This window comes from Centruroides vittatus, unplaced genomic scaffold (assembly GCF_030686945.1).
Source record: "Centruroides vittatus isolate TY-2023 unplaced genomic scaffold, ASM3068694v2 contig_1224, whole genome shotgun sequence".
NCBI lineage: Eukaryota > Metazoa > Arthropoda > Arachnida > Scorpiones > Buthidae > Centruroides > Centruroides vittatus.
Genome location: NW_027120786.1, coordinates 198,365 through 211,584, shown reverse-complemented (window position 1 = coordinate 211,584; position 13,220 = coordinate 198,365). Strand labels below are relative to the sequence as shown.

At 30.1% G+C, this 13,220-nt stretch overlaps 2 protein-coding genes across 4 annotated transcripts in view; one reads left to right on the top strand and one right to left on the bottom strand.

Annotated features, from left to right (window-relative positions):
• Positions 1-1,553: 1,553 nt before the first annotated feature.
• Positions 1,554-5,171, bottom strand: mRpL42 (mitochondrial ribosomal protein L42). The gene is made up of 6 exons (XM_067285356.1): positions 5,014-5,171; positions 4,870-4,942; positions 4,720-4,804; positions 1,943-1,975; positions 1,749-1,870; positions 1,554-1,681 (listed from the first exon to the last, which is right to left on the bottom strand). The coding sequence occupies exons 1-6, from the start codon at positions 5,078-5,080 to the stop codon at positions 1,627-1,629; spliced, it is 435 nt and encodes a 144-aa protein (XP_067141457.1). The 5' UTR covers positions 5,081-5,171; the 3' UTR covers positions 1,554-1,626.
• A 3,325-nt stretch (positions 5,172-8,496) lies between these two features.
• Positions 8,497-13,220, top strand: part of Sec16 (Secretory 16) — a 149,373-nt gene continuing 144,649 nt past the window's right edge. For all 3 annotated transcript variants that reach the window (XM_067285302.1, XM_067285298.1, XM_067285310.1), the window contains exon 1: positions 8,497-8,633. The gene's annotated coding sequence lies outside the window, so the exon portion shown is untranslated. The remainder of the gene's footprint in view (positions 8,634-13,220) is intronic.

Below are 13,220 nucleotides of genomic sequence, written 5' to 3'. Positions count from 1 at the left end.
AGATCAGTGTTTCTCAACCTCTAACGAATCATTGCCCCCTTCAATAAAACCATTACATAGTATTGCCCCCTTTACTTTGAAAAAAATTTGATGCCAATCAAGCTTCAAAATTCTGAGGCTAAAGCCAAATTCGTATTGCATTGAATAGACTAGTGACTAATATAATGTTATTTGTTTAATTATTGTACAATATAACAAATAAAATATCTAATTATTCTAAATATGATGTTTTACTGTATCGGCCAGAAAATTGTTTTTTGCCCCCCAAAATATTAATTGTTACTAATCGCCCCCAACATGAAAAAACATCCACATGGGGTGATATCGCCCCATTGAGAAACACTGCACTAGATCATTATTTGGTGAGAGATGCAATCAACTTTCTTATAATGCTGTTGTCCTCTCCTCTTCCGTGTCAAGGTTATTTGTATTTGTTAAAGTGCCTAAACTAGATAGAAACTTAAGATCTGTTCTAGACAAGAGCTGCATGTCTACCATCCTTGTGGAATGTATCCTCAACAAGTTTGTTATTCAGTGCCTTCCTACCTATGACTACATCATCACACAACTCTTAGTTCTTAAGAAGCTCCAAGACCTTGTTATGCTTGATAAAGTGTTTGACTTAGAGGCCTTATACCCTTTTATAAGGTTGGAATCCTGTTTTTGCCACCTCAGGAACTTTCTCCTTGACAAGTTTGACCACTCATTTATCCAGCATCCAGCTTTTGAATTGGCACACCTGGCCACATTTCCCTTCTCCTCCATATTTGATGACACCACTTACATACAGAATAAAGGTATCCCTATGAGCAGCCTCCTTTTGGGAGACACTGTGAATTTGATATTAAAGTTGTTGGACTCTTCAGTTTTGCATAAGTATGCATCTAACATCTGTCCATATGTCTAGTACATTGATATGTACAATAAAATTTGCATAAAGCAGAATTTCATGGTACCGAATATTTTTTTGGTTTTGAACAATTTTTTTTAACATAGAACTTTCTCCCATGTAGGCAAGTTTCCATCTTATTCAAGTTCTGTTTTGGACATGTTTTACTGTATTGATTATTTGGAGAACACATCCAAGAATTTATTTGTGATATTAACACCAACCTGTATGGTCTTTCTTTGAACCTAGAACAGAACAACTGACAGTGCACTTTTTGGATGTCTTCATCTCTCTCGGACTTAGTGTAATTAAGACCAGTATATTTAGAAAACCCACCTACAACCTGTTCATCTCTTGGGCTTTTGGGTCCACAGTTGACCCATCCTGCCTTTCAATCTCTAATTAGAAGGACCTGTACACATTGTCAGGAAGTCTGATAGAATGTCTTACTGAGAATTAAACTCTGTCCAAGTTTATGAAAGTCTGAATTAATCTTCACAACTCATTAGTCTGAGTTAGCAGGGGTTTGCTGTATTTTCAAAGAATTTGGAGTTGTTTCTCATTATTGATGCAAGTTTGACATTCTATATTTTTTTTAATGAAAAGTTGTTTAATAGAATATTTTATTATACTGTATATTAATCAAAATCAATCATTTTAAAAATTGAAATTGTATAATTTATTTTTATTTCTACTTTTGTAATTACAACAAATTCTTTACAATCATTATAAAATATTTATAATCCATCTCTGTCTATTGGTGGATTTGGATCATCATATTTTTTTTCAGGCCTAGAAATAAAAATATTGTAAATGAAATAGCATTTTTATATTAAAAACATATAAATTCTTCACTCACTTAGGATACCACCGATGTTTTGTAGTAAAAGTAAGAGCTTGGAGTTCTTCCATATTTGGTCCTTCTGGCCTATAACGATGATGATCTTCTAATCGATATTGTATTTTTAACAAAGAATCTCCCTATTTGAAACAATATTTTTAAAAAAGTGATTATAGTTAATGAAATATTTTTCTATTTTTAAAATTACTTACTTCTTTCAGTTCTGGTTCAATTTCAGGAAGAGGCTAAAATAAGTCAAAAATAACTTTTAGTTACAGCGAAAAATCACCATCATATTTCTTCAATACAGTAGAATGTCAATTATCTAAGATAATCAGCTGATAACAATTGATAGGGAAAGAATAGAAATATAAAACTTAAAATTAATATTTTTATTTTATCATTTATTTAAATCTGTATATAAATTAAATGTTCCATCCCCACCGAAAATGAAACCAACACTTTACAAAGAAACAGCGTGCAAGTAGTCACATGGGTCACAGGTGGGGTCTGCAATCCTTCGAACCACTCATTAACTTCCTCTGTGGATTTGCATGAATTTGTGAAAAGGGTCAAGAAAGGGGAAGGAAGGTAATTATGTAGAGATAGGAAACAAAAAGACTTCATTTTTGACTCAGCCATCTCTTCAACTCAAGTTTGCTTCCATAGCAACTATTCTTCAAGTTTCATTTTTTTAATAATAATCTTTGGTTATATACAGAATATAGTTATAGTTTTAGTTTTTATATTATTTTTTTAGTAATTTTTATCTGTATACAGTATATATTAAATGTTATATGTTATTTGTGTGTGGTGATGTAAATCAAATGAATTTTGAAAACTTCAAAACAACTCAACGCTATCTCCAACCTAATAACCGTAGGTTGGAGATAGCGTTGATTTATCATCCCGGGGTATCAGAAGGATTAGAAAGTATACTTCAAAACAACTTTTAAATAAATAAACAATAAATTAATAACTATTAAAAATAATTATAAAACTAAATTAATTAAAACTAAAATTAACAACATAATTAAAACTCTGGCCTTTACACTGAAACCAAATTAAAAATAAAATCAAAACTAACTAAAATCAATTGGTTGAAAATTAAAACGTTTTTAAAAACTGTTTAATTTTGCCATTTTTTAAACCCTTAATTATAAGTTTTTTAATTAATTGCAACTTTTTTTTTTCTTTTGTGACATAACCACTGAAATTGCTTCAGCATTGTTTAGCGCAAAAGATAATTTATTTTAATTTTTTAGTAATTTCATTAATTTTTGTTTTATAAATTTGCCTGCTTTTTAAAGTTTTTTTTAAAAACTTTACTTATAAATACTATTGAGATACCTAGTTTAGTATGATAGTAAAAAACAGTAAGGCATAGAAATTTAATATATATGTTACTGCTAAAGTATTGAATGCCATTATTCTGTAGAATACCTGCCAGGTTTAGGTAAAGTATGGAATGAACTAAAAATTACATAGTTTAACTAGTTATTCTAAGAATTAACCAACCAGTGTTAGTTAGAATATGAAATAAAAGTAATAAAATAAATGCATGTTAAACTTGTCAAATTATTATATGTAATATAATAATTAAATACTGTAAAACTATAATAATTTCTATTTATTAGAATAAGGAGTGCTGAAGTGGCATTTGGAATTGCAGAAAACATTATCTTTTTTAACAAGTGCTGTACATCTTTTGTTGTCACACTGTTTTTTTATGAACACTTTGATACCACAACAACTTTGGATTGTAGTGACAGACTGGAGTGTCCAGTATTTCATCAATTGATATTGATTTTTGTTCACAGACACTAAATTGATTCCTGCATTATAATTGTTTGAGACACCCATTTCTTGTTCCCAATCGATAAAATCCTTGACTAGTTTCTTCTGAACAACAGCAAGAATGGATCTGGCATCTCCTCATCCTCTGTCAACATCAGGCAGCAGGATACAAACCGTCATTCCTACAGATGCTTCAGAATGTGATTTTTCTGACAGTATTTTCATTTTCTTTGCTTGTATTTCCAAACATTCTTTGGTCTCTTCTCTTTCTTTCTGGACATTCAGTTTATTTAAACATAACCTGTGGATCTGTTCATCATCATCATCTGAAATGTAGCTTTCCAGATGTTCCTCAGAATCTCAGAATCCCTTGAGCGAATGTCACATAATATAGATGTGGTTTCTTCAACTAAAATGTTTTTATTTCGTGTTGCAGACAGAGCATCTTCATTATTCAATGAATCAAATGCTTCCCTCAGAATGGGTGTTGTTGACAATCCCACCTTTGCTGCACACCCAAACACAACTTCGTAAGGAGATCCCTTTATACCAGAGTGGAAAGCTCTACTTTTCATGAACTGAATAAATTTTAGACCATTACTCCATATAGTAGATTGATTACCTTGCATCCAAGTTGTCAGCATATTTTCAATGTCTTGGTTGGCCCCCCCTCTATGCTACCTTGACTCTGACTGTGCCTCGGTTTCCCATGTACAATTTTAAGTTCTGGAAAAGTTATTTTCAAGTCTTCTACGAGCTCATTGCAAAATTCACAGCCATTATTGAACTGGAGGATGCAGGGTGCACAGAGAAGCAGAAATATATCAAGTATGTACCAACTTCTTCGGCCCTCTTTGTTTGGAGGGGTCTTAAAACAACAAACTTAGTCAAATGATCTTGGTACACTAAAATAAACTTAGATTCTGTACATATATAGTTTTTTATTTCATAAAAATTACACAATACTACACTCCCGGCTAATGTATTTTATTATAATTTGTATTTGTTATATTGTACATTTTTATTCAATGTAGATAGTTATGAAGTACATGAAGTCACATTCTGTTTGCTATAACTTTAGTAGAAACAATGTTTGAATATTTGTAAATCATAGTTTATATTCAACTAATAAATATTAAATTTTAACTTTGATAATAAATCAATAAAATGTTTAAACATAATAAACACTTACCAAAGTATGTTCATATGGATGATGTTTTTCTGGATGCCAACACACTATTGTGTTTCCATTATCTGTCATCACTATCCATTGATCTCTGAATGGATTTATTATTAATTAATTAATTAATGTATTTAGCTATAGCATTATTAAAATACATACTTGTCACCGATCGAAGTGGAATAAAAGTGAGAACCTATGATTCTTCCATTATTTAACTTGGTATAATTACATTCTGAAATATAAAAATTATACTTTCAATATATATATTTCATATATTACGTTAACAATTCAAAAATAAAATACCGTTTATCCTATTTAAAATTGGAAAATTACGACTTTTAATTAATCTAACAATACGAAACATGTGCATGTTTTGAGATCTTGTTCTCTATTTCGCAGCTAGAGGCTCTGTAATCAGATTTTATTGACAAATGCTGTATTTTATATTACTGAAATGAAATTAATTTAATAATACTTTATAACAGATATTATTAATAATGCTTAATTTTAATAATTTTGCATATTATAATAAATTCGAAAAGAAATGATTATGATAAGTTAGAATCTGTTTCACCGGCCCTCATTATGCCCACATCCAGAAGACCGGGCGTCAAAGTGGCAGCCTACCGTTCTGGAGGACCCTGGATCGAATCTGAACGGGTCGAAAAATCCCCAGGAATTTTTCAGGGGATGGTCCGTGTGGATATGTCATCCCCGTCCCTCACCATCCGGCCGTCTCATTGTTGGATTGGCCGAATCCGTAATGGACATCCTAAAAGAAGTCCTTTTAGTGACCACAGGGAGAAAAGAGTAAAAAGAAAAATGTCTACTTCCACTTATCTGAATGCCATGTTTTTCTTTATTTATATTATAACCAAAGAAAAATAAAACATGATTAGAATAAAAATTAATGTTTTGTAAAAAAAGACGACTTTTGTTGAAATCCTTTCTTAATTTTATTTACAAATTATCGAGTTTTATTCAAATGTATGAAAAATGAGTTTGCAAGGTGTTGTTCGAATAAATCTTAACTGTGATAAAAATTGAAAATAAAGTAGCTGTAAATATTGTATATTTAATTATACGAGTATTTTTAGAACGAAAGAGAAAAAAATAATAGTAATTTGCGACATTATATACTAACTAAACTTCAAACCGTATAGTCACTATTAAAACAATGTTCCGCTCTTCCAGAATGAAAATTCTAGCGCAGGAATCCCGATTGACAGTGGTAAATTTGGATTCCGGATAATCGTCATGTTCTCTGCTAGAAGACAAATTTCTTCCATCAAAGTCTATTGACCCGGTTTATTGGGAAATAGTAATAATGAATACTGTTCTGACGATATTTTGAGCACATGTAGTTTTTCCTGAGAGCAAACGAAGTCTTTCAAGACGTTGTAATTGTTCCTCGTGGCTAAGGTTTTAATTATTTGTAAAATCCGAATGTACTGTCCTGCACATACTCATCACTTGGAATATACATGTTTCTATTCCAGCGGCTTTAGCGTGTGCCGCCAACACTCGAATTCATTCATACAGGTTCGTCTGGATTTCTTGTTGGAGATTCTCGAGGAAAGAATCAGGGTCTGGTTGTGTGTTTTTCAAAGGTCTTTTATCCTATACACGAGACGATATTTTACGGTGAACTCTGTCGTCATCTTCCGAACTCATTCCAGAAATTCTCTCTAGACTGATGTCATCTTCAAAACGGAGAGTCACACGGACAATGTGATATTGCCCATCGAGGAAGAAGTCAAAAAGGTTTCTTAGAAAACATATCTGGTCCGGTCCAATTTTACAACTTTGTGAAGAATTTTATTCTGAAGAGAAAAACAAAATGGAAAAAGGAACAGAAAAAATGGGGATACTATAGATTACTATCTATGGAATTTCGGGACTTTGAGTATATATCTGAACTGAGGGGACCGAGACGAGTTCAACGATACCCTACTTTTGGACCGGAGACGAAAAATAATAAAGTTATCATACTTTTTTCCAGCGATCGCGCGATGACAGGGAGTCGCGTCGCTCTCACCGCTAAGTCGGCCTCGCTATCGCGATCGAGAGTCGCGTCGCTTGCCGTTAAAATTGCCTTTAGTAGACGTTTCCCCTTTTTTTTTTTTTACTTTGTTCAATAACTACCGTGAATCAATAACTAGTGACGTTTAGCACATGGCGGCCTGCCGGCGGCTCCCCTCCGGGAGGTCAGTCGAGAAGCACGAAAAAGTGGGTAACGACCGCCACGTTCGCTGCCATAAGTAACATTAACCGAAATGGCGATCGCACGATGATCGGAAGTCGCGTCGCTCTCTCCGCTCTCGTATCGCGTGTTTAACCCTACTGGAGATGACCGTAGTCCGACGTCATGGTTTGCAGACTTTACCGCAAGATGGCAGTACTAGCAACTATGGTGCCGTCTTCATGAGAGCATTAAAAAAGTATGGTAAGTGAAAAAGTATGATAACTTTTTTATTTTTCGTCTCCGGTCCAAAAATAGGGTACCGTTGAACTCGTCTCGGTCCCCTGAGTTCCAATATATAATCAATGTCCTGAAATTCCATAGATAGTAATCTATAGTACACCCGAAAAAATAATGTTAGTGACTCGGATATAGATTTGACACTAAATTACGCTGACAGGAAATGTATACATTGTATCTAGAATTACACCAGGAACGTATATACAAAAATATAGCAAAATGCTGACGGAAATACAGTATAAAACATAACAGAAATTTCGTAAAATATTTTTGAAACTGAATAGAAGACCAAATAGAAAGTTTCTACCTTTAGGCACTGAAAAATTTTCTGCTAATATCCAACCAATAAAAGTTGTCGTAACTAACACTAGATCTGCAATTTAGCTAAAAATTTTTTATTAATTTGAAAATATTAACGAGAATCGAATCAACCTTAAACAATTTTATTTTTTGTTAGTAAAAATAACATTAATTTTCTTTGGAACTGGGAAAAAATTCTTAGCTTCCCTTCTTGAATTGTTAATCGTATCGTATACCGGCACTAATTGAACTTTGATATAAAATATTCCAAATTTATACGTCTATTAAGTTTAGTTTATTGGCATATAACAAAAAAACGATATATTCTTATGTAAATAGTATTTATTTCAAAGATTTCATAAATTATCGACTGTTAAAAACACTTTATGAATGATTTTCTTATATTCTGCTATCAATTATTCTTTCGATTTGATTAAAAAAAAGGTTAACAGGAAAAGGAAGTAAAATTATGTTTGTGTAATTTCCTGTAGTGTTAGACAAATAAAAAGACTTTTAATGTTTTATTTAAAAAAAAAATTAAAGAGAATAAATGGTCTTAATTTCGCTAATTATTATATAATCCGCAATGAAAGAGCGACGCGTCATGTTATGTACAGTACTTCATTAACACACGTCATTATAAAACGATAACGCGTGTTGAATAAGAAGCAATTTTTACACGTATTTAATTACATTATTTTAATATCATATTAAATGATTCGGGAAAATAACTTTATTAAATAATTTCGTTTTTGATAAATTTCATAATTTTCGTCGAATTTCATACTAAAATACATTTCGCCAAACGATTAATATTTATAAAATTAACAGTTCGAATTAAATACAATAAACGAAAATTAAAGAAAAAAAAACTTTAAAAAAGTATTCATTTTATAAATAGGCTTATAAATAAAATAATTATATATAATAAAACTACAATGAAATTTTCGAAAGATTAATTTTTTATTATTTGAAATTATACGATTTATACGAACGAGAAGGTGGCGTTGTAATGATCACAACGAAATCGAGTCAATTCGTATTGAACCTGGAGCTAAAGAAAGTCGAGATTTGATTCGTAACATTTGTAGAAGTTGATTGCGTCGAATCACTTGTTGAAGAACTTCAGTAGTAATAAGAGGTAAGTACTACAATCGCTGAAATTGATATATATATTGTAAGTGAATGAATTTATCGACCGACATATTGCAGTGAAAGGTATACCTTTAAGAAAAGTCGATTGGACACGTCAACGTCATAGATCGCATGACCTTTTTATATATATTATTTAATATTGTTTATATAAACGATGTGTTTTATTGCCAGACGTAAAAAAAAAAAAAATTATTAATAATTCTAAATCAATAACCTTTCTGGAAGTGATTTTTGAATCAATTTTTAATATGATAAATTTCACGACGAATTTTTCCTTAGCAAGTTGATGAAAATGTTGGCAAATAAGCCAAATTAATGTATTGTTTTTGTATGTTTGGCTGAATATTTCTTAACAATCATTTTGCTTTGTATATACTGTAGCTTTCTGTTAGCAAGTTTACGTTGTATTTATCTAAAGACCTATTCAGTATATGAGTGCTTCACTTTCAAATGCTTTGTTTAAATATAAACATACTCAATTATTGTTAAAAAATGTATAAATTGTATATATTTTACACTGTGTTTGTAATTATGTGTTCTATGCTTCTTAATGTTCGTGATTCTGTTTTAATTTTGCAGATTCGTATTAAAATATGTGGCATAATTTTCTTTTAGGTCATTTATTTATATATGTATACATATACAAATTATCTAAGGGTATATATATGTCTATAAACATCTCGGTGAGTAGTAGTAGTAGTAGTATCTCCAATGCTAGGTAGCGTACCGGGTAGCAATTATCTTCCGTCGATTTCGATCGTGGGGCTTCCTCCAGAGTCGTATCGAACATTTTCGGATCTTAAAAAGTTTTATGCCGAGTATTCCTGGGGCATCCTCGTGATTGTTTGGCACCGGGGAAACCTGTTTCGTGGCTGTCTTAAAGATCTTATTGTTCTCTGTACGAAAAATGTGGCCGGCCGATTGAACTCTTCTACGGGCGACGATGTTATGAAGTTTGCACGTCATAACATAAAGCCAAATGATTAAATTTTATAAGACGTAGTGCCTGATGCCTAATTCCAATAACAAATTACTTAGAATTTAATTTTTAATAGCGATAAAGTAGCCCGATTCAATACTGTGATCATTTACCTAAGTGTAACTTCTGCCTTATGTTTTTTGTAATTGTTAGGAGAAATTAAGAAAACAATCAAATACTTTTAATGAAATTAAAATTTGCAGTTTTTTAAAATGAAGTACCTTCAGTTTGTGTACAATGTAATCAACTTTTTTTTAATTTTCAAAACAGGTCTTTAAAATTTAAATTTGTATGAATTGTTTTCATAGTCAAATTGTCTTTCCTTTAAATCCATTTTTAGCTTTAAACATAGAAATAGTCACTAGGAGCAAGAACTAGAGAATAAGGTTAAATCCTAAAACTGGTAAGTGCCACTTTTGAATTTGTGGCAAGCATGATATTATTGGCATACCTTTCTGTAGTTGTGTTACTAAGATGAATGATTTTCTTTTCTGGATTATTTTTCTGGTTGCAAAGCCTTTTTTTATTATTTCATAAATTCAAGTAAATGTGTGTATTAGTTACTAGAAATATTTCCTTAACACTAAAGGAAAAAAGTCATCATAGTCGAGATATTTGATTTTATTGTCGCTTTCTTCACTTTTGGTTTAACTCATTTTATCCATAAAGTAAACAGAAAATATCAAACTGAACTGTGTTTATTTTGTGGATTATGTGCTTGTTACTAGTTACTAACATTTATGTCTATTCTAGTTTTCAACACTAGTTTGTTGATGTAATTTTCATAAATGACCATGATAAGTTAGTTAATGTTGGCTGAGTTTATCAGAAAAAATTTCAATCAAATTTTACATATCTTACTTTTAATGTTTAATATATTTCTAATGATAAATCACTTTGAAGATAAGTCTTTATATATAGTATATTAGATTACCTTTAAAGAAAGTTTGATTTCTGTGGAGGACTTATCACACACTATTGATGTCAGAGTAAACAAATAGAAATGGGTGAACATAAGTTTATTATAATGACAGTATGCATTTTGGACAGTCTGTCCCTCTTCAACCAAAATTGTTACAATTAGGTGGGTTTACAGGAGTATAAAATACAGTGGTTTATCCTTACAAACGTTGATTAATAATTATAATAGCGTAAAGGTACATTTTATACATAAATAGTAAATTCTATTTGTTGCCAAAAATGTGGATGTCTTTATTTGAGTGTTTCTTATACTGTAAATAATACATCTGTAAGACCTAACCTTTAACTTATCATTACAAACATTGATTAATAATTATAATAAACCACTTGTATTTTAGACTCCTGTAAACCCATCTAATTGTAACAAGCATGGCTGAAGAGGGACAGACTGTCTGAAATGCAAACTGCCATTATAATAAACCTGTGGTCATCCATTGTTTCGTCACTCAAAGTTTGATTTATCAGACTCTTTGTTATAGAACTTCTAATATTATCTTCTTTAATAATTCATTTTTAAATCATTAAAAGTACTGAAAAATTGAATTAGTAATGCATAGTTATTAAAAAGCATTTTTTAATAACTATGCATATTTTGAATTACATTATTTTATTTCTCTAAAATATGATAATTGCTTAGAAAAAAAAATCTTTAAAATTACTTTTAATTGATTTCGGATTGTTCTAAATTTATCTAAATATTATAATTTTGTATGGATAACCAGTTGTGACAAGGGATTGCAATATCAGTTTTATCAATACTAGTATCTCAGAAAAGAAATTGTTCAATATTAGAATACTGGTGTTAAAACCTATATTCAGGTTGTAGTGCATAGTGTAGATGTTCAGATGTACAAAATACATTGAAAGATAACCAACCCATCTTTAGCTATTATATGAGCCAGCATTGCAGGCAAAGAAACCCACTTTTTGGAAGAAAAATACCTAGTCACTTGATTTTAAAAGTAGTTTTTTTTTTTGTTGTTGTTCAGTTCTGATTCTGGTCATCTATTATGTAGGTTGACATTATACACTTTCTGTAAATAAGTATGCATATCACTAATCTATTCTCTTGAAGTTTTAATTGTTTAGTTACAAGAGCCCCTTTTTCTCTTAGGAAAAAATGCAAACTGAATTAAGTATGAATTATGTTATGATTTTCTTCGAATTTCATTTTTTACAATTTCAAATACAGAATTACTTCATACATACACCATATTCTGTATATTTATATTTAGACTTTCACTGATATTTTACAAAAACTTAAAAGTTTACATATTTATGGTATCATTTGTAAGTTGTGTTTTTTATTGTTTCTTATAATTTGTTAATAATTGTGATGATATAGACAGAATAATTTTTTTCAATTAAAAAATATAGGTTAATCAGCACAAACAAACATGCTAAATTTGTTAGAACAATATGATTTTTGAAGAAGTTTATTTATAAATTTTCTACTTCGTTTTGAATTTTACTGCACAAATTAAGGACTAGAAAATTATTTGAGTAAGGCAGAGATTAAATCATGTTTTTAGACAGTTTAAATATATTAAATATAGTATTTTGAACATTATTCAAGATACAAGAAACAAAAAACTTACTGATTGGTAAATGGAGGCATATGGGGAAAGTCTGTGTGAATCCCTGGTACTTACAGGATTAAAACTGAAAAGTTAGAGATGACTTTGTTAATAAAAATACTGAATTAATTAAATTTTAACAATTTGTATTTAATGTTTTGTGTAATTGCTATATTCTTACCTTTTAAAACTTAAGTATTATTCAATTTTTTTTTTTAAAGTTAGCAAAATACTGAAAAACAGGTATAGTATCAGTATAATATTGGTATTGCAATCATTGGTGGTGGCATTGTAGCGATTTTATGCAGGGTATACACTGCATAAAATCGCTACAATGGAAATTAAACTTTTCATAACCTTCTCTGTCATATATTGTATTCCTTTGGAGCAGTCATTGAAAGTATGACACTTGTATGAAATTTAGAAAATATCATCTTAAATATTAAAATGTTATTTTTCTATTACATTTCATAATAGACAGATGAAGTAATTATAAAATTTGAAACAAAAAACTAGCATACTGAGAAAGAACTCTTGAAACTGTGTCAAATATACAAATGCCTACCTACTAAACAACAAATTTTTTTTATCATATTACTTCATTTCTATTTTATTTATGAAATAAAATTAATAGAATATAAAATAATAATTATAATAATAGTACATGTTAAAAAAAACTCAGAAAAAATTAAATAGAAAATAATTTTAATGTCTGTAATATCAAATGACAGATTTAAGAGCTGATCACTCAGCTTTATTCATTTCAGAGAAACTTTAAACTTAATTTAGATAGACATTTACTAATGAAAGCAAAAGCAGAATGTGAGATGATGGCTGATAATAGAAAACTGTATAACCCACACTACTTTCAAGCATAGATAACCTGAAGGTTATTTGTATGAAATTACATTAAGTACATGTATTCATTGCAATAATGATAGATTTGTAGTTGTTAATACAGGAAAGATTTAAATATTTTATATTTATTAAATTAACACACTATTCACTATTATTTTATATCAGATGAAAATATGTA

Coding starts and splice junctions, on each gene's coding strand:
- mRpL42 (XM_067285356.1), bottom strand. CDS start 5,080: ATGCACATGTTTCGTATTGTTAGATTAATTAAAAGTCGTAATTTTCCA. Junction 4,943..5,013: donor AATTTTAAATAGGATAAACG/GTATTTTATTTT, acceptor TTTATATTTCAG/AATGTAATTATACCAAGTTA. Junction 1,976..4,719: donor ATCCATATGAACATACTTTG/GTAAGTGTTTAT, acceptor GACTTATTTTAG/CCTCTTCCTGAAATTGAACC.